The sequence below is a fragment of the Podarcis tiliguerta genome (genome assembly GCF_965153285.1).
Source record: "Podarcis tiliguerta genome assembly, chromosome: 2".
Classification (NCBI taxonomy): Eukaryota; Metazoa; Chordata; class Lepidosauria; order Squamata; family Lacertidae; genus Podarcis; species Podarcis tiliguerta.
The window spans coordinates 37,371,934-37,392,087 of NC_139535.1; the positions used below are offsets into that span (position 1 = coordinate 37,371,934).

Consider the following 20,154-nt stretch of genomic DNA (forward strand, 5'->3'; position numbering starts at 1 on the left):
CAGGTTTCCTGTTTTCTTTGAAAAGTTGGCATCTCAGTGATACTTTGCCTATCTGTGGTCTATCTCTGCTTGCACTTGGATCTCTGCTGGGCTGCCTGCTTGAGACCAGAAAGTAATCTCTGGATCATCTCAGAATCAACAGAAAAGGAAAAGCAAAAGCTGAGGTTAACTTTAGCCAAAGGAACCACTTTTAAATACTTGTTGAGTTTGAATGTGAGTTTTAGTGTGCAATCCTCTACAAGTTTACTTGGAAGCATGTCTTATTGAGTCTGACAACACTTACTCTCAGGTAAGTGCTTGCAGGATTGCTGGCTTAAGTACATTCTTAGGTGGGCAGCTCACCACCTTCACTGACAGTCTCCAGCTTCTTCTGCCTCCCAGGGAACAAGAGCAGGCCTCCAATCAGAACCATTAAGACATAGCTGACTTCACATAGTAAGTCTGGGGTTGTCTCATGCTTGTGGCTGGATGGAAGCAAAAATGACTGTACTCTCCCTAATTTTGTATTATGCCATGCTCCTGTGACAGCCATTTTGTGACTGGGGCCCACAATGCATTCTCAAAATCCAAAAAACTTTTGCTGGTCCAAACCAGCTGGCAAACCCTTCAGATTTTACATTTGCAAACGTGGAGGAACAGCCCTTATTGCTTCTTTGTCCTGGTAGCCCTGGGTACATTCTGAAATCTATCTTTCATCTCATGATACTGTTCTAGTTGTATCTGTGCAAGCCATCCCACACAACAGACTCTGGGGCAGCTGAGCTTCTGCTACATCCTTAACCTTGTTTTGTTTAGCATCCAGCCTGATTAACTCAAAAGCTTGCTCACAATATTGTGACACTTTGGTTGGATCCCAGTAATGCGATTGCCATAGTGTGCATGTAAACAAACAAAACACAATACTTTCAATGCATCAGCAATGCTACCCAACTTTGAACACTGATTTTGAATACTCTTCACTATAGAATTTAGCATAATAGTTGAGAGAACATTGGAAGCAATGAGTTATTTTTTGTTGGTCTTCCATTGCCATCAGTGGTATTTTAAGCACTTTGGGTTGTGGTCAACAGTCTTCCATGTAGCACAGTAGTGGTTTTTTAAAATAGCGAAGGAACCATTCCTGGTCGTTGTATAACTCATTCCTCTTAGAAGTTAATAACACAGAGGCATTCCATCAATGTTTAGATATGTGAGACTATTTGTATGGTAACTATGAGGCTGTAAACTCATACACAAAGGGGCAATAAAGGGGGAGGGAGCCTCTGTGTTGGACACACACTTTCTCTCTCACCTCTTTTCCCTGACCTCAACACCCTCCCGCTCTTCTGGTTAATGTTCAACAGGGAAGATTTCTACTTCCAGTAAACAACTCTTTATCTGTGATCTTTGGCCTGCTTTCTAGGCTGGCATTTGTAACTGAGCAAAGACCTTTGGAGGTTTGGCGCTTGGCAGCAGATTCCTCCTGGCCTCCTGGAGAGCTGTGTAGAATGCTTGTCAACAGTTAACGTGCAGCAAACATGGTTTCAGCATTTGTGGAAGGTGACTTGCTGGCTTTCGCAAGCAGTCTACAATCCTCTACAAGCAGAGGATTGACTGACTTGCGGTACAATGAAAGCAGAGTATGTTGCACAACAAGTACAAAGGCATTTTGCTGCAAAATGTATAGGCAAGGTCACTTAAGGACTTCCCAGATCGGAGAAAAAATGTGAGATAGCAGAGATGTGACATGCATTGCATGGCTTCAACTGACACTTCATCACCCACTAAAAAACAACAACCCTGATCTTGCTGCTGTGGGATTTATTTATATTTTTTAAAAAATTAAAAATAGCCAATCCTGACTATGCAGGATTTCTAGACTGATAGCTACAGTAGTGTGTGTTTTTCTTTTTTAAAAAAACCTTGAAGGTGCTCCCTGCATATGCAAGATGTGCTTTAAATTATCCCCATCCAAATGTTCAAGTATGTATTAGCTCAGGGATTGGATTTGGTGCAAAAGCTGCTCAGTGCAGAAATGCAAGTACCTAGACCTAGACAAGTTCACCAATTGCTGCCTTGAACATCTCAAACTGCTTTCCATGTCTGATAACAGGCAAACTGTGGCATTACCACTGATCAGAGATGGTCCCTGGGTAAGATCCAGCAGAATTCCCTTCTCATAACTGATGGGCCCTAAAAGTAGCAAGTTGGCATGAAGTCTTCTGTAGTAGGAGCTTCATTCTTCTGTTTTTGCATCATCACTGCAATATATGACAGCATCTATTCACATGTGATGTGTAGTGCATTCAAGTAATTTAGAAAGATGAGGGTAGCATCACACTCTTCCCTTTGACTTGCTCCAGGAACCAGAGATGAGGGGTTCTTCCACGCTGGAACTACTTTGGGGTGGGATTCAGTTACATACCAGAAAAGTCAGATTGGGCAATTAAAGTTGATGTGGCAGTTTTGTGCAACAAACTCGTTTCTCCCTCACAAAATTTTTGCATTGCACTGAGGTATTAACTCTTGGACGAAGGAAATGGATTGTCATCCATAAATACAAGTCTTACATGTAGGCTTGTTTGGAGATTGTGGGATTGATTTTTTAAATGTGAACTGCTTGGGGGATCCAATTGGAAGGTGGTAGGAATAATCATTGGAGGATGGTGCTTGTGGCACACAAGCAAAGGCGGCTGTTGGAAAAAAAACACCTCTAAATTCCTAGAGTGCACATTCAGGGATGGGGGGTGCAAGCAACCCCAAGCTTTTAGCTTCAGGGATAATAATAAATTTCTTCTATCCTGTCCATCTGACTGGGTTGCCTCAGCCACTCTGGGTGGCTTCGAACAAAAATACAGAAGGAGTGGAGAAGGAACCAGCTTGTAAACATTCTTGTTTAAACTTTTTTCCTAAGAACAAGCATTGTGGGGTGGTTGTTTTTTTGTCCCTTTAGTGCATGCTTGTAATGTTTCATGAAACCTGTGTGTTCTCCTGGAACATACCACCCCGTGTCTAGTTCTATGCTACCCTTGAGCTTTTTCTCAAAGAAAACATGGGATTTTTAGGCAGGATCATAGAAGTGTAGAGTTGGAAAGGGCCAAGGTTATCAATCCCAGTCCCGCTATGCAGAAATCGTTCGCACAATGTGGGTCTTGAACCCACGACTCTGAAATTAAGAGTCTCATGTCAGACCAACTGAGCTATCCAGCTGAATCCAGCCAGTTGGTGAAAGGCAGCCTTGTTAAATGCTTTCCCCTGGTGGCAGCGAAAGGCCTAACAGGCAGGGTGAGCAAGCAGAGGGATGTGCCCAGCATGCACCTGCGGTACCGTGACAACTTCCTTGATGCAACTTGCTGAGCACAGTGCAGCTTCACATAAGAAACAACCGTCTACCAGAAACTAGTTTGAACCCCTTTGACCATCCCACTGCTGTGTCTGCTCCTCCCCACCTGCTTCTCCCACACCCACAAAAAATCAGTAGGGCCTTTTGTGGGGAGGAACAGAAGAAACTGCTTGGAGGCCTGCATCTCTGAGAACTGGGGTTAGACACCATTTTAGTTTACTGGCAATGCTATTTTAAATTAATTGCATTTTAAAACAACTTTCCAACGTTCAGTATATAAAGAGAGGTCCAGGTGTTCCTGAAACCTGAGTGCATGGTCTGAAACATGCTAGGTGGGGGTAGGGGTGGCAACAGTAACCCATTTTTTTCTGATTAAGTAGCATCCTGGTGAGACACCTGTGTCATTAAATGCTTGTCTCCCCAGTAGAAATTCAACTAGTAAGGTGTTTCCTGGCATGCTGGTGCAGTGGTAAGTTGCACCAGAGGAATTTCCACATGTGTTGCGAAGTTTCGAAAGGTACAGAAGCCCTGCCCAGGGCAGGATCAAAAATAGATAACAGCAATTTGTATTGCTAATATTCTCCATCCTGTGGCCTGAGGAGCAGCAGGCTTGGAGACTGACTGATAACTCTGAAGACGTTTGGCCCCAGGCACGAGTTGCTGTGCTGGAGAGGGAGGGAGATTTTCCTCTGAAGAAATATTAGCAGGCCACATAATAGGCTGCATGGGTACCTGGCTTATATTTTATGAATTTCAACAATGCAGCACTCAATAGAAAGGTTTTGCTCATTGCACTGTAATGTTGGTAAACTCTCACCAGAAGCTAGAAATAACAAAGGCTTGCTCACTTTATAAAGGAAAGGCTTTTTTATTTTTCTGTTTGTGATGATTACAAACTCATCTAAAAAAGCAAAAATGACTTTTAAAATATCAATATACATTTTCTTTATCTAAAAAGCAAAACAGATAAAACTGCAAAATACAAACATTTACGGTATACACAAATAAAACCTAATTTTTTTTCTGGGTTGAAGTACACTCCAAATTCTTATTCCTATACAAATATTCCTTTCTGGAACAATAAGAATGACAAACGACAACAGGTTTAAAATGTCTTCTTAAAAAATTATTCTCAAAAATTATTTTTTAAAAGACGGAGAGTCTGGTGTCCTCTCCAATCCACGTGGCTACTCCAGACAGATGGTAGTCACAAGTGTGAATTCAAATAATAATTCCAAAATGCTCACCACTGTTTTCAGTAGACTAAAGAGGCTGTCATGTCTTATTTTTATAACTGTAGAGCCCCTGGAGATGCATTCCTTTCAAAACCGCTACAGCACAATACAGCAACAACACAAACAATGTTCTATTACAACAGTGAATGTATCAGAGCACTGCACTGACTGCTTCGAGGGGAGGTGGGAAGAGACATTTATGAACAGCCTCAGACTGTCCTTTGGTTCCTGCCATCTAACCTTGTCCTTCCTTAAAATAAGTCACACGCTCACATACACACAGACAAGCATTGCCCTTCTGCAGCTGATGGTTAGCCATTTGGCAGCTCATCTGTTACCCTGTCCTTCCAGAGAGTTTTTCAACTCAGTTGCCTGGCCGCCCATAGGAAGGGGTTGGCTTCCAGCCTTAGGCCAACTTGCTTGCGCAATGCATAGGGCTCAGCAAACGCATCTGAGCTAGAAAACTCCTTCCGGCCCCAACCCTAACTTAACAATATTCCAGCTGCAATCCTAAGAGTATTTATAGGAAAATGAGCTCCCTTGAACATTTTGAAGAGCAGGCTGCGTGTCTGCGTTCATCTTTGAGCCAGCCGGCTACTAAGTAGATATCAGTTAAGTGGATTGCAAAACTTGAAAATATCTTTTTGTGTTTGTTTGTTTTTAAAAAAGGAAATAAGGGGTTAGTTTTAGCACATTTTACTTCTCTTCCCCCCAAAAAAATTAAACTAAACTTATCATGGGAATTTTCAGATCTAGTTCCATAGCTAGTATTAGTGCTGTCAGTGGAATTCCTAAGGCTATCGTTTAAAAATAAGCTACCACGTTTTATTTCCTGACAAAGGAATGCACATCTTATCATTTTTGCCCACCCCTCCAGCCTTCCATAAAGTACTAACAGGCAACCAACAGCTTAATCCACAACTTGTTCATGCTGTAGGACTGGGACTTCTATGGATTTAGTACCATAGAAGACAACGAGGCAGAATTGGCTTAAATCAAAATACTTTGGCTTAACTGAATTGCAGACTAGGCTGTCAGCAGATACTTTTAGAGATTTAGATAGAGACAGGTGGAATAGAGACAGCTCCTTTCCAGAAGGAACTAGGAAACCAACATGTGGTCTAAAATTACATTCTTCCTGCCAAGCGTTTAGCACAATTAGGACTCCCACTCTAAATTTAAGCAAACCAATGTGAAACTGTAGAGCTTGAATCTGGATGATTTCCAAGCTTCCTTGTCCATTTTCAATGTTCTTTAATCATACATTGGAAGGAGGTTTCGAATTCTAACCATGGCTGAGATTGAGCTCTGGACAAAAGTGGTACAGTTCAGAGACTGGCATCTGAACATTTGGTCAATTGTGTGCAGAAAGCTGGGTTGTGCTCCTGGATTTCAACTTGGATTTGGGTTCCAACCTGCCTCCAGTCCCAAACAGATGGCATCCAAGTTTGGGTTCATCATTCCATGTGATAAAACAATTTTTTTCCTTTAGTGTACAGTTCTTGCAAAAAAATCAAAAGGTAGGTCAGAACATCACTACCTTTTCCCATACAGGAAAGAACCAAGTTTTTATTCTGCACTGATCACTATTAAAAGAAAAATAATGAAGAACCATTGTGCCTCAGTGGAGATGTGATTGTTCCTTTAAAATCATATTTGAGCTTTTGTTCAGCACAGTTTCACCAGTCAATATGATTTACTCAATACAGCATGGAAATCACCTTCAGTTTATAACAGGCTAGCAACTACAGACTTCTAAAAAATGCTACAGAGGAAAGGTGTTTTTTTTTAACTAAATGCTTTGAGTTCAGGTCCTCTCAAGCAAAGAAAGCTGTGCAAAGCTTACAACTGTCTAGTGTCCTACTGGCTGATGGATAGAGAGGCAATAATGGCTGAGGGTTGTACCCAATGGTGTCCCTCTGTAGATGGAAGTCTCTTTGATCCACTGAAGGTTTACACATACAGAAACAGGAGGACAAGCAGGGAGAAGATGCAATTGCTGCTGATTCTCCGTTCCCTCTGCAGTCCCCTAAATCTGATCCAGAGATTTGGGGAGCCCTTTGGTAGTGCAGGGCAATACAGGAGTAAGAGGGGACTTGCAAAAAACAACCTCTCGCTTTCCACCATGGAAGCCACCACTAGACAAAGCAGCCTTTTGCCAGTCAGGAGAGGCACAACTGGATACAACCTTGAAACACATCTTGCCTCTTTGAAATTGTTTCCTGGTGGCATTTGGAAGTGGAGACCTGCTATGTATATTACTTAGAAGCATGCCCCATTGCACATGATGGTGCTTAACCTCCAAGTAAACATGGGTTAAGGTCACACCATAAACGAAAAATTACATTACTCTTTAAGGCTTAAAGCAAAGCACAGTAATTTCTGTTGCCATAGCAGCACACACCTTCTCGTTGCACAAATTAGCGGCAAGTTTCCTTCCATCAGCCTTGACTGCTCACCTATCCTCCAGCCATTCCTCTTCCCTCTGCCTCCCTAGGCCTGCCTCAGCAGCTGCCCAGCCCAGCTGTTGCTGCTTAAATAACAAAACACCCAGGTTTTTGGTTGCTCAAAACATCCATGCTCTGATTCTGATGCTTATTCTGCCTTGCGGATTCAATCTGACCAGAACCACATACATAGTTTGGAAGCAAAGTGTAAATAATGAGAATTAACTCCATTTTTTTTGCTAATTTACCGTATGTATAAATATTTTGTAAATGTGTACTTCTGGTTATATTGTTATTAACTGATACCTCTCAACGAGATTGTGACTAATGATGAATTAATGCTGAAAGTTTGGAAGATGTGTCCTTCTCTTAAACAAAAGTTACCAGACAACTCTGGAAACTGCTTTGGTCAGAACCAGATCTGCAACTGCTGGCTGCAGGTGTCTTGAACGTCCAAGTGATCTGTAACTGGACATTTCTGGAATTCATCCAAATCAAGAACACTGTTTCAAGAACATGTCCCTTTTCCAAACCCACAAAGCATTCAAGGTATGCTCTCATTCTCTCCCCACTTTTTTTTTTTTTTGGAAATGCAATCACTTATGTGAACAAACATTTATGCTATTCCGCCCTCCCTCCCCCATCTCCCTGAATCCAAACCAGTTCACCAACAGTTAGTCACAATACTGAATATTTAACTTCTTAGTTACAAAATAACAGATAAAATAGGCCACAAAGTTCTACAAAGTAAATTAGAAAAAAACCAGTCTTTCTTTTTTTCAATCATAAATAAGTAGAAAATACAAACAGTTGTTTACAATGTCCCCCTAACCCTGCCCCCACTCCCACCCCATGCCCTTTAATTTGGCAGAATCTACTGTTGACATTCAGATTTACCACATTCGATTATTCAGAGATTTTGCAGTGTGAAAATGTGCTCCTTGGAACAGAAAACCTAGGGATGACAGGCTGTGTTAAACTTGATTGAGGCTTTGCTCACCCCCACCCGCCCCCAATTACACTAACTAGCTAGCATAACTTTTTAAGGTCACTGTGTATATGCCTATAAAACCCTTTCACCCTCAACATGGAAGCTACTGATTCAAATGGCACAGCTTAACCTCAAAATGGGCTGGGTACTTGTCTTCCCTAGCTGGAACTCTAAAAGCGCAGGACTGATTCTTTCTGGTTTTGTTCTGGAAATTCATCCTCCCACAATATGTGCTTAGAGTATCCCCTGGTTGATTATATTTGCACTGGGATCATCAGCTGCTTTGGAAAGCCTGAACTCATTTATTTACTTGCTTATCAAAATATACACGGCACCGTATTTAGGTCAATGTGCACCAGGGAGAGTCAAGGGAATTCAGTTAAGATCTGCTTCTGGCCTAACTCCTCATTGCTTCCCAATAGCATGAAAAGAGACAATACAAGTCTAACCTGTGCTTATTAAATTGGAGTCTTACTTTGGCTAGCAATGAGGCTTGGATGAGAGAGGTCAGCTTTCCCTTGGCTGCCTTAGCCCTCCAGGTTAAGCTTTTCAGCTGGTAGGGGCTAGGATTTGAGAATGATGCTATCATGTTATGGAAGTGTTTGGCTTAAGGCTCTTCCAGTAGGATGGTCACTGGAAAAAGAAAGCCCTGACCCTGGCCACCTGTGTGTACTCAAAGTTCAGTTCCCTCACATAAAAATAAATTTGAGACTCTTACCTTAAAAAAAAAAAAGTCAGCTATACAAGAAACTTGAAATAACTGTGCTTTGGTCCTTTTTTATTTAAAGTTGTTTCCATTTCATATAAAACCTGACATGACTTAGCAAGCATTTGTAAAACCAATACGCTGTGGCCAATGAGAGCATGGGACACACGCAGACATTTTCTTAGGTTTTCTTTTTTCTTTAAAAAAATGTAATTAGGAATGTTTTTAAATACTGGCTAGGTTCCAGTTTAAACTACAGTATCTGTCACTGACAGACTAAACTGGCTACAGGTACTCAGGTAAAGGCTTTGCTGCCATTTCTGGCTTACAATCCTGCCCATATTGCGTTTAGTGCCAATACTCGCTTAAAAGGGGGCACCACCTCCCCCAAGATCAATGCCCATATGGGAGGGTCTAAGAGCCTTTATCCAACACCATCTTATTACCTTCCATAAGAACCAGGGCTTGGTCAAAACTGAGGTGAGATTTCCAGAAGCAAATCCTTATTCCTGAGGTAAGTGGGAAAGTTCTGTACGCTTAGTTCATTGATGAAAAATCTTGTTCAGATGTTTCATGCCTCATCCAAACTAAAATGCCTTTGTAGCTCATTTCATCTTCTTGTGCTTCCTTATCTCCATACGATACAAATGATGACTCTACTTAAATGCCTGTGAGGATCAGGATCTAAGTCTGCCTCCTGCATCTCCTTCTTTCTCTCTCTCTCACTCAGCTGCATGTCCTGAATAGTCCTGCGCTGCAGTAGCTTCCTCAGCAGTGGGTCTAGAGGTCCATTTCAGGTTTTATAGTGACCGATATGCTACTACGCTGCTTTGAATGATACAGGCCCAACACTCCTTTCTGTGAACTAGAAATGATAAATTTTGGCAAGTTTGGGGTTTCAAAAATGCTTCAGAATTGCACAGCGCTTTTGCAGCATCCTTGCAAATGCTGCACTTCTATACGTGCTCTTTGACAGCAAGCTACCTTTCTAAGAAAATTCAAGTCAAAGCCAGTTCATTTCTCGAGTACGGCCTGCGGAAGACGGGCCACTCCCCACATCACTTTGCTTCAGTCCACTCCGCCGACCTGTTAAGTTACTCTCGTGTCTCAAAAAGCAACCCAAGAAGGGATCTAGGACACATGGCGGCTTCTCAGAGAAACCCTTCTATACCAACAATAGTAGTAGAGCAACATAAAGGTCTGCATGTCTTTCTCAGAAGTCTACATATAAACTCTGCCTGTGTTGGGATATTAGACACAGAACTGGCTTAGGGAAGACGGGACTCGTGGGATGTAGAAAGTGGCCCTGAGAGGGTACTGCCTGGCAAAATGCCACCCAAGCAGGAATGACCTTGCCACCCTCTTGCAGGCTTTTCGCACAGAAACCGTACTCGGGAGATGGCTGCTGCGTGGATTGTTCCCTTGGTTCCCAACTGCTCCCAATTCCCACCCCATATTGCAGCTTTTCCAATTACAAGCACACAAATATATATCTACAATCTCTCTATATTTTACATGGACCACAATAAGCATAAAAGCATGTACCCTTTCCTGCTTTAATTCTCCCCACTTGAACCAGAGGAAGATAGTGCCACACCTTTGAAAACCAGTTTCTTAAAACAACGTAAGCATTAAAAAAGCAAATGCCTCCAGTGAGATATTCACTTTCTTAAGTTTTGGTTTTACCCTGTTCGCAACCACACCAGCACCTAAAGAAATTTGAAACGTGTATATGCATATATTTATATATGTTGTGTGTTGGCATAATCCTATATATGTTTACTCAGAAGTAAGTCCCACTGTGTTCAATGGGGCATAATCCCAAGAAAATGTGCATAGGATTGCAGCCCATGTATATATTGCTGGCAAGAAAATCAACTCAAGTGGTAAAGTGGTATCATGAATAGGCGTTAGATAGATATGTTGTGTGGAGAGAGAGAAAATTAGTAAATTCCTGCAGTGTGCCTAATTTGATATGAAAGCTCTGCCTCTAAATAGAGCGAGAGGCATCCACTGTGATTTACTTTACAAAATATTAAAAAATAAAAACTGAACACACAAAAAATAACTTTCTCTGTGAGAAATAAAAATAAATCCTAGTGCAAATATAAAGCTCTGTAAACCTGGTCCTATGAGAGATTCTATGGTTAGTAAACGGCAGTTTTAAAGCAGGCGTCTTCCTCTCATAGAGAGAGCTCACATCATTGTCTCCACGATGATATGAGTTGGCTTGATCAGTTCTCCATTGGCCATTCCAGGAGGGCAGAAGGGGGCAGCGCTCTCTGTTTCTTTCTCCCACCGAGTTATCTCACGAGGGGCAGCCACTGTCTTCACCCTCTGGAAAGAGAGAAAGGGAAACATAGTGGTTGAAAAGGCTTCCAGATCCTTATGGAGTGAAAAAGCCTAACTTTACAGATACATGAATGTTGGCAGAGTTCAATGTAAGGCTAAGTAGGATGCATGTGTGCACAGAATGGGGTGTGCTCGAGATTTTCCCTCCTCTCCTTATAAGAACATAAGCAAAGCCCAACCAGATGCCCCCTAAACTTGTTCTGGGGGCTTCCCTAATGCTCCAGAGCAGATTGGGAGGGAAGGGCACGTGGGAAGAGGAGATAGAAGCACAATTGCATGAGTGGACCTTGTTCTATGCACACAGTTTAGTGGAATCCAAACGTGTATGACTGAACTGGCAGCGATGACCAGGGAAAAAAAAATCACCGGCAGGGACGTGTGTGTGTGTGTGGAGAGGTTATGGTAGATATGAATCAACTCAGCCTGCAGCAGCTGTACAAAAAAACTGAATATCATACTAGGAATTGTTAGGAAAAGGGCTGAAAATAAAACTGCCAGTATTATGATACCAATAACTATGATGTAGCACACTTGAAATAGCACACTGGGTCATATTCAGCAAACCCATTGTACCAGCAGAAGCTAGTACAAGGATTCCCATATTAATTCCTTCCTCCTCCTGTGCTGTTCCCAAAACAGCTCTGGAGGGTTGGGGCAACCCCCAGAAAAGATCGGGGAAGGCACAAGGGAAGAAGGTCCCATCATGCAGGAAAACCCTTGTGCTGACAGCACCTTATCAGTAGCACTGCAATGAACACAAGCCAATGCCAGTTCTGGTTGCTGCATCTCAAAAAAGGGGGGGGGGCAGGAGGAATATTGTAGAGGACAGGGTATAGAAAAGGACAGCTCCCCTTTGAGGAAAGATCAGAACACCTGGGGTTTTCTGGTTTAGAAAAAAAGGTCAGAGAAGACATGACAGCGTTGTGTAAAATGATGCATAGTGTGGAAAAAGAGGAGAGACTTATCTCTTTCACTCTCTCACACTCACTCACTCACTCACTCAGAGTCATCCAAGAGAGCTTAATGGGTAGCCTGTTTTCAAATATTGTATTTTAAATGGATGTAACCTGTCCTGGAACCTTATGGTGAAGGGTAATTAATAAACTGAATAGATTCGGCACAAAGGAGATGGAGTATTTCTTCATACAGCACGTTGCTAAGTGAGGGAATTGGCTGCTGCAAAATGTCAGCGGCACAGTGGCTGCCGCCTTAGATGGCTTTTAAAAGGGATTAGACCAACTGGTGGAAGGTAGGGCTATCAGTGGCTACCCATCACGATGCCTGTATGCTTCCTCGGGATCAGAGACACCATGCTTCTGAGTTATTCAAGTCACTAGTGAACAAATGAAAGAGGGCGCTGCTTGTGGGTTTCCTGCAAGGATCTGACTTGGGGGGGGGGGGTGTTGAAATACACATGCCTTTGGTATGATTTGGCAGGGCTGCTCTTATGTATTCACAGTTCAAATGGCAAAAAAATGATGGTTCATGACCATGAAGTGGATTTAGTTTGAACGTCCAAGCCAGTGCTCATGAGATAAGATGAGATCAGAAAGCTGATTTTGTTACTGGGAGAAAGTGTGATAATGCAAAGAACAAGAAGGCAACACAGAAGAAAGGTTTTGGGGAAAGCTGGTGTGAGTAATATGCAGTGAGCATCACTTGGACCTGAGGTACTGATAAGTTACTGCTTCCACTAGGTGGCTCTCTTAACTCAGTAGTGCAGGTGATGCAGGCTAGATCCTTCCACACAGCACACTATGTAGCTAGGATGCCCATCTATGGTGCGGCACCCGAAAGGGAGGCTGCACACTCAACATGTGGACCCCACAGGTGGATCTTCATGTCTTTACTAGGGCTCTTGTCAAAGTACAATCATCAAAAGCTAGGCTGACTTGTCTGAGATTCCAGTATAGCAACTAAGCAGAGGACTGCTACTCAAGCAACTCTTATAATCTGGCAAAATAGTTATAGCGCAAAATAGATGAGTCCTGGATTTATTTAAAAAGGATAAATATTTGAAGCTTGCCCCTTTAGAAATATATGCAAATAGAAGTCCTATACTGGGGAAAAGCCTGCTATATATTGCATAACACAATGAAGGAATTAGTAAGTTAACTGTATTGATGCCTGATTGTAAACTATTTATTAGAATGAATATATTTGAATGTTGTTATTTAAAATACATGTTGTTTAAAAACTGATAATTAATTAAAAATCTATTAATAAAAAGGTCTATATTATTGCCTGGTTACTGTTTCTGTGCATTTGATTATTACAGTACCAAATGCTTGCACACTTCCTATGTGCTAGTCTGGGCATTTTATACCTGGGTATCTCCACTCCAGTAAGTACTATTGCAAAGAAGTCACTTTGAGAAATGGTGTGAGAGGCAAGCAGAGGGCCCCCATTTGGATAATGCTTAGACTATTGGTCTTCTTTAACTAGATGATCATGACCACTACTGGTGTGCAACAGCAGCACTACCAATATACAAATGTAAGATTGAAAAAATTAGAAAAGCGTGTCTTCAAATGGATGTTTGGGCTAAATAAGGTCCCAAGTTGGAAAAGGTTGGAAATTACTGTACTGGCTTAGAGGAATCAACTTGGATAGAGAGGGCTTTGTGGTTTGTAAATGGACACCAGTTCTTTTAGCAAATATTACAATCCCATGCATTTGTAACTTCACTCTGTACTGGCCACGTTCCAGCTGTCCAGAAGCTAAAATTATTGAGCACCTGTATTCTTTTCCAGAATGTAAATATGACTAAAACAACAGGCATCTTATTTAATTGCACTGAACCTTGTCCAGTTCAACAGAAGAACTCTGCTATGCCCTGTTTTAAGCATTGTGAATGCACCAAAATAACAGGGCCTGTAAAATTGCCCTATCCATTGAATGAATGACCAGGAAAAACTTTTGTAGATGTAGAAATGATGTATGTGCACTGGAAATAGCCTGGATCCTGCAGCAAAGCACTGGAGTTGAGGCTGGGAAGGCAGTTGCGGAGAAAAAAGCCTGTACGGGCCAGTGTGCATTCTCATGTGCTTTCAGGTTGTTGACTTACCTCAATGAGAGAGCCATCGGACTGTAGAATACGGATAAGCATTACAAGCGGGATGCAGACCATAGAAGAGAGGGCAAGAATCCACCCCAGGCCAATGGCCCACTGAGGATATATGTACACCTTGTTGTAGGTCAGTGGTGTATACTTGGCCAGAGAAAAGATAAAGCACCCCTGCATTAGGAAAAGAAACAAAACAAAACAGACAGGATGAAGATTTGTTGGAAGAACTGTATGCACCTTTCTGCTACTGACACTAGTAGCTGCATGAATTTACAGTATCCAATGAATGTACAGTCTATAGAAAAAAACACGAGCTTGACAATAGATAAGCTTGACAAAAGTTGAGCTTCTGCTGTAGTTTTTGCTGTTGTTATTTGCTTTCATGCTTAACTCTGCACATGCCTAAGTTGTGTTTACAAGAAGCTGTGGAGTGGGAGAAAAATGACATTTTAAAAGCTTTCTCCACTTCCTTTTTGGAACTTGAGATTCAGAAAACAACATCTACCTCATTCCTTCCTTTCCATTAAGTACACCCCCTTAGTGCTTCCTCTGCCCCTGGAATCACACTGCTAGAGATTATGGTAATAATTGGTAATAGCAGGGGTAGGGGATGCCAAATTTGTTCTGCATCCTTTCCCCATTCAGTAAGAGTGTTGTTTTGTTGTATATTCTGTGCAACCAAAAGTGAAAAGGTGTAGCATGCTGCACACCAGGAGCAGTTGATGGGGTGCACACCAAGCCTTCTGGCAGCTGTGTAATGATGGGGTGAGGAACAGAGGCGATAGGGAAATAAGCCCTATGTACAGACACACCACTGGGAGTGCTGGCTACTCCTGTGCTGCACTACTGTACACCAAAAAGAACAAGAAGGCTTTGATGTATTCATCGTAGCACTGCCCTACTTCTTTTCACTTGACATGAATGCTTCCACCTTTTAGGCTTTGTGTAATATGCAGTGCAATCTTGTTCATGTTTACTCAGAAGCAGATCTTGCTGTGTTCAGTGGGGCTTTCTTCTTGGTAAGCCTGCAGAGTAAGCCATCTCAATATACTAGTGTTATAGATCCACTTCTCTCTCACACTTCCTGTGTGCTGAAGTATATAAAGTTTAACTGAAATAGCTTGAGGAACCATCTAATGGCAATGGCCCATCACATTCCAATGCCTTCAAACAATGCTTGATTACTGTTCTGCTTACTGCATGTTTATTTATAGAATTTATAGCCTGCCTTTTGCTGCAAATGCCCTCAAGGCAGCTTACAAAACTGAAAGCAGCAAAAATGCAGCTCTACGCAGCCACCAGTAAGATTAAAACCCTTCCACAGGCCACTTTGACAGCTGAGTAGGACAGCCAGGTGACTGGAAGTTCAAGTAGGGACTGCAAAAAGAGGCACTAGAAGCACACTCTAAGGGCGTTCATGCTTCTTTTTTCACAGCTCCAGCTTCAACTTTCACGTTCTGAATTTAAGCAGTGACTGCAAAAGAAGATTCAGGAGTGTGCTTAAGAGTGCACTCCTTATTCTTCCTTCGCAATAGGATGGACCTTGCCTAGAGAAAAAAAGGTAATTAATAGAGTGCCAGGCAAACAGGCACATAGCTTGGGGGTTCTTCTGGATTCACTGTTGTTGCTTGAGGCTCAGAAGGCTTCAGTGGCAGGGGGTGCCTTCCACCCTGTGATCCTCAGATGAAGGGCGGTACAGAAATTTATTATTGTTGTTGTTGTTGTTGTTGTTGTTGTTGTTGTTGTTGTTATTGATGATGATATCTGGGATGAAATTTCATCATTTGGGCATCCTATGAATACATTAAAAGCCATTTCTGTTAGCTGCAGCAGAGGGGTCTACAGGAAAGCCTCTGAAAAAGATCTTAATTGGTAGGCAGGTTCACGTGGGAGAAAGATGTTCTTTTAGGTTCCCCAGCTGATGGCTTTAAATGCAAAAGTCCAGCAGTTTTATGTGGGCATGGAAAAAAATGGAATGCCAGTGGAGATGTTTTAACATGGGAGCAATTCCTTTACACATTATACATTTTTAACTCAGTATCTTAACTCATGAAGCTACTGTTGGAGAAGATGAGGAGCAAAATAATAAAGCAACAAAGTCTACTACAGATGCAAAACCATGTTTTAGCCAAGCTGTTTCAAGCACTCACCACACAGAGAACTGGTGTGATTATAATCCAGCTCCACTTCATCCAGGGACCGGGCCTGTAACCAATCATATCTTCAATGGCATCGTAAAAATTATCAGCGCCTAGAGTGCGACAAAAGGGAAAGGGAATGTTACTGGCCTGGATGAGATGCCTGCTTTGGCTCTAACCTCATAATGGGAGCTATGCCACATTTTTTAAATTCTTTTTTATTAAATGCAAAATCAAATGTAGAACAAAACCATCACAAAAAACAGGTACCAAAAGGGCAGGGGGCAGAGATACCGGTAATACATTTCAAACCTTTATTATAATAGAAATTATAACAAGTTTCTAAAAATATCAACATGGATATCACTTAATTTGCAAGGGGATGAGCTGCAGATCCAGCAAACCATAGTTTTATTGCATTACCCACAGCCATTTGTAGGCTGGGAGTGATAGGACTAGGGAGACAGGCTATGTTTAACATAAACACTAACATCATACCAAACAGAAATAAATTTGTTCTTTTTTGACCTTAGTAGGGATGATTCCCACACTTATGTGCACCAGAGTTTTGAAATAAAAAGTGAGTTTTCAAGAAGCCCGAAAAGAGTGCTGAAAAACCCACACCTTCTATCTTACACTTTCTTTGTGCCTGTTAAAACAGTGATTCTTCCCCAGTCTACTACTGGTCCAGAATTTTTTTTTCAGCTTTAAAAGTTAAACTTATTCTTTCTCCTTCACAATGGGATTCAACTAAAAAGACACCACATTGTAAAACTGATGGCGAGCCAGACCCATTCAAAGTTGGCTATGTAGTGTCAAAGGCAACGGAAGTTGCACCACCTTCCCTCTGAAGTTCCAGACCACTTCTAATGGTGTCAGCACAGGCACAGGCAACATTTGCACTCAGATGAACATGCAAAGTCTGTCTGGGCAGATGCTCCCTGTTGTGCTGCACTGCAGCACTTTCATTGCCACAGAGCAGCATAGCAAAAGGGAACATTGGTACAGGGGCCAAGCCCATTAACTTTCCTCTCAATAAGCCCAGCCATGCCTTTTCAATTGCCCCCTGAAAATCTTGCTTTTGGAAAAGGGAGATACTTTTTGAAAATTCCCCAAACCAACCACCGCATCAAGCTTGATTCAGCCAATGTCTCTCACAATGTAATGTGCATTATAAACACTACTTCATTTTTCAAGGCTGGGACTCAGGCTCACTTCCTAAGAAAGCCAATATGTTGTTTCAATTGGGAAAGTGATTCTTAGCTTCACATTCACCAACTCTGTTCCCATATAGAAGGGATGTCCAACTCCCAATAGACTGCGATCTACTCACAGTATAAAAAAACTGGCAGTGATCTACCCATTGTCATTGGATGGGCCAAAGTTGTCAAGCTTTTTTGGGAAAAGCAAAGTTGTTGTTGTTTTTTAATCTATTTTTATTAAAGATTTTCTTAGTTTACAAAAGTATGTGCAATGTCTCTCTTTCTTTTTTTACAGTTTCATGAAAGGCAAAGTTGTTGAGCTTTAAGCCACAGTTGTTCAGCTTCCTCCCCCCTTTTTTTTGGGGGGGGGGGGGAGGAGATCTCTGAGGGGCCAAAGATCTACCAGGAACACCCAATGATCTTCCAGTAGATCATGATCTACCTGTTGGACATGCCTGCCATATAGCAACCTTTTTTCCCCCTGTCAAGGACTGCATCTCAGGAAGCAAAGTAAGAAAAATTATATTTGTCACTTAGACCCCTATTTTAGCTCGACCCCTATTTTAGCTCTGCCTCCCTCACAATCCCAACTCCTGGGATCCAGGAGCCTAATCTTCCAGGACCCTGCAATGTTTAGTTGTTCCTGTAGGAAAAATACCAGGCCAAATATTTACAACTTACTCACCATAAACCCAGGCTACAGCAATGCATTCAAAGAATGCAACCCACAAAAGGCATACACCACTAGCTGCATAGTAGTCAAAGAGTTGAAACACATACATGCCACCCTGAAAAAGAGCAAGAGAGAAAAAGAAACAACTGCTATTAATAAACCACAAAGAAAACCTGTGGCAAGCAAGATGACCTTCATCGCTATCCTTCACATCTATGACTCACTCTGGAGAAGATTACTCATCTGCAAATACAACTGTCAATCAACTGTTGGGGAGTTATAAGCACATGCTGTTGTCCTCCCCAGAACATGCACTTATTTCTTATATAGAAGGCATTTTTGAAAGAGATTGTGATTGACCAAAATTAAGCCATTTAGCTTATTCTACTCCAACACTGAGCTATTTCCTTTCTAAAGGATAGTATTTTAGGATGGGCTCTCACAAGAAAAATATGGTGGGAGAAAACAATTGGTGTTCAACGGAAATTGCTATAACAAGACCAAAATATATGGAAGCAATGCTTACCAAGGAGCTCCCTCATATATGGGCTGACACTGCTTTTCCCTTAGCATGATATTTTCCTTTGATGCACTGCATTTCCCTCTGCTCCATTTTCTAGCACCTTCTATAAGGTTCTCTTGTAAAGGTAAAGGGACCCCTGACAGTTAAGTCCAGTCGCGGATGACTCTGGGGTTGTAGCGCTCATCTCGCTTTACTGGCTGAGGGAGCCGGCGTACAGCTCCCTCATGAGTCATGAGGCCAGAATGACTAAGCCGCTTCTGGCAAACCAGAGCAGCGCACGGAAATGCCGTTTACCTTCCCGCCGGAGCGGTGCCTATTTATCTACTTGCACTTTGACGTGCTTTCAAAGCCCCAAATATAATGAGATAGGCTTCAACCTGCACCATTTCCCACATGTTTCACATCTATCTAGCTTTGTTTACTCCAGATCTACAGCACAACGGAGCACGCTATCTAGGTTCTTCTATAAGAATAAGCTTGGGGAAAATGCAGTGCTGGATAAAAGCAGCACTAATAATACACAGGGCTACAACTGACATGGCCTTACATTGACACCACTGGAGAACTTAAGAGAAATGATTTGGATAAATCAGTTCTCAACTGTTCTTTATGCTTTAAAAAACAATGACAACAACAGAGTAACCGTTTTATAGAGCCAGGCTCCTCTCTTAGGTACCAAGGAATTTCCCCTATGCTCAGGCCAAACTATTTGTATATCCAGCCCAGTACTGTTAGCTCTGGCTGCTACCAGCTCTCTGAAGCTCTCAGAAGGAAAAGTTCTCCCAATTTTATTTTAAGTGGAGATGCAGGAAATCAACCTGGCACCTTTTCACATGCAAAGCCTTTGCTCTGCCTTGAACTGTGATTGCTTCCCTCTTGCACTGTACTATTTGACTTCACAGAATGAAATCAAAACCCAAGCAAACCCACACCAGCTCATCTCACTTACTTCAGTCACCATAGATAGTCCCAGAAGATAGCTGACGAAACATATTATAGCGATGAAGATTTCCCGTCGGTAACCCTTCCTTAGGAAGGATGGGTACAGATCAACTAATGACGTGATCTGTCCTTCAACTTCAACAAACTGGCAGAGAAGGAAAGAAAAAAGAACCCTGAACAACTGTCATGAATGTGTTCCATTCTTTCATAAAAGGCATGCCTTGGAAACAGTGCTGGCACTCTCACTGGAGAAGCTGAATCCATTTACTTGCTCAACCTTTCAACAAGTCAAGGTTACAGCCTGTGAGTGGTGTCCAGCTGGGGTTTTGCACTTAGAATGTCCTCCTCCCGAGTATTTAAAAATAAGTCCCTATCTTCTTCTTTCAGTTTATTATGCATGGGAATATAAGCAATTTTCTTTACACACATAACACATCATATTTGTTTCTGCTAACGAGCAACAGCTGCACTAGTACTGTGCTCTGTAAGGCTAACTCACAAGCTAATGTATTAAAATCTTTCTTTAACCCAGGGCCTTAAAATACAGTACTTCCAG

At 42.0% G+C, this 20,154-nt stretch overlaps 1 protein-coding gene across 15 annotated transcripts in view; it reads right to left on the reverse strand.

Annotated features, from left to right (window-relative positions):
- Positions 1 to 4,170: 4,170 nt before the first annotated feature.
- The window catches only part of SLC6A6 (solute carrier family 6 member 6), a 60,232-nt gene continuing 44,248 nt past the window's right edge, over positions 4,171 to 20,154 (reverse strand). For 14 of the 15 annotated variants that reach the window (XM_083426967.1, XM_083426970.1, XM_083426966.1 and 11 more), the window contains 6 exons: positions 19,606 to 19,743; positions 18,146 to 18,248; positions 16,271 to 16,371; positions 14,121 to 14,291; positions 10,902 to 11,038; positions 4,171 to 9,566 (listed from right to left, as the gene is read on the reverse strand). In XM_083426967.1, coding sequence (XP_083283093.1) covers positions 9,482 to 9,566; positions 10,902 to 11,038; positions 14,121 to 14,291; positions 16,271 to 16,371; positions 18,146 to 18,248; positions 19,606 to 19,743 — 735 coding nt within the window. In that variant the 3' untranslated portion in view covers positions 4,171 to 9,481. Of the gene's footprint in view, positions 11,039 to 14,120; positions 14,292 to 16,270; positions 16,372 to 18,145; positions 18,249 to 19,605; positions 19,744 to 20,154 lie in introns of all 15 variants that reach the window. The other variant, XM_083426962.1, reaches the window with a different exon arrangement.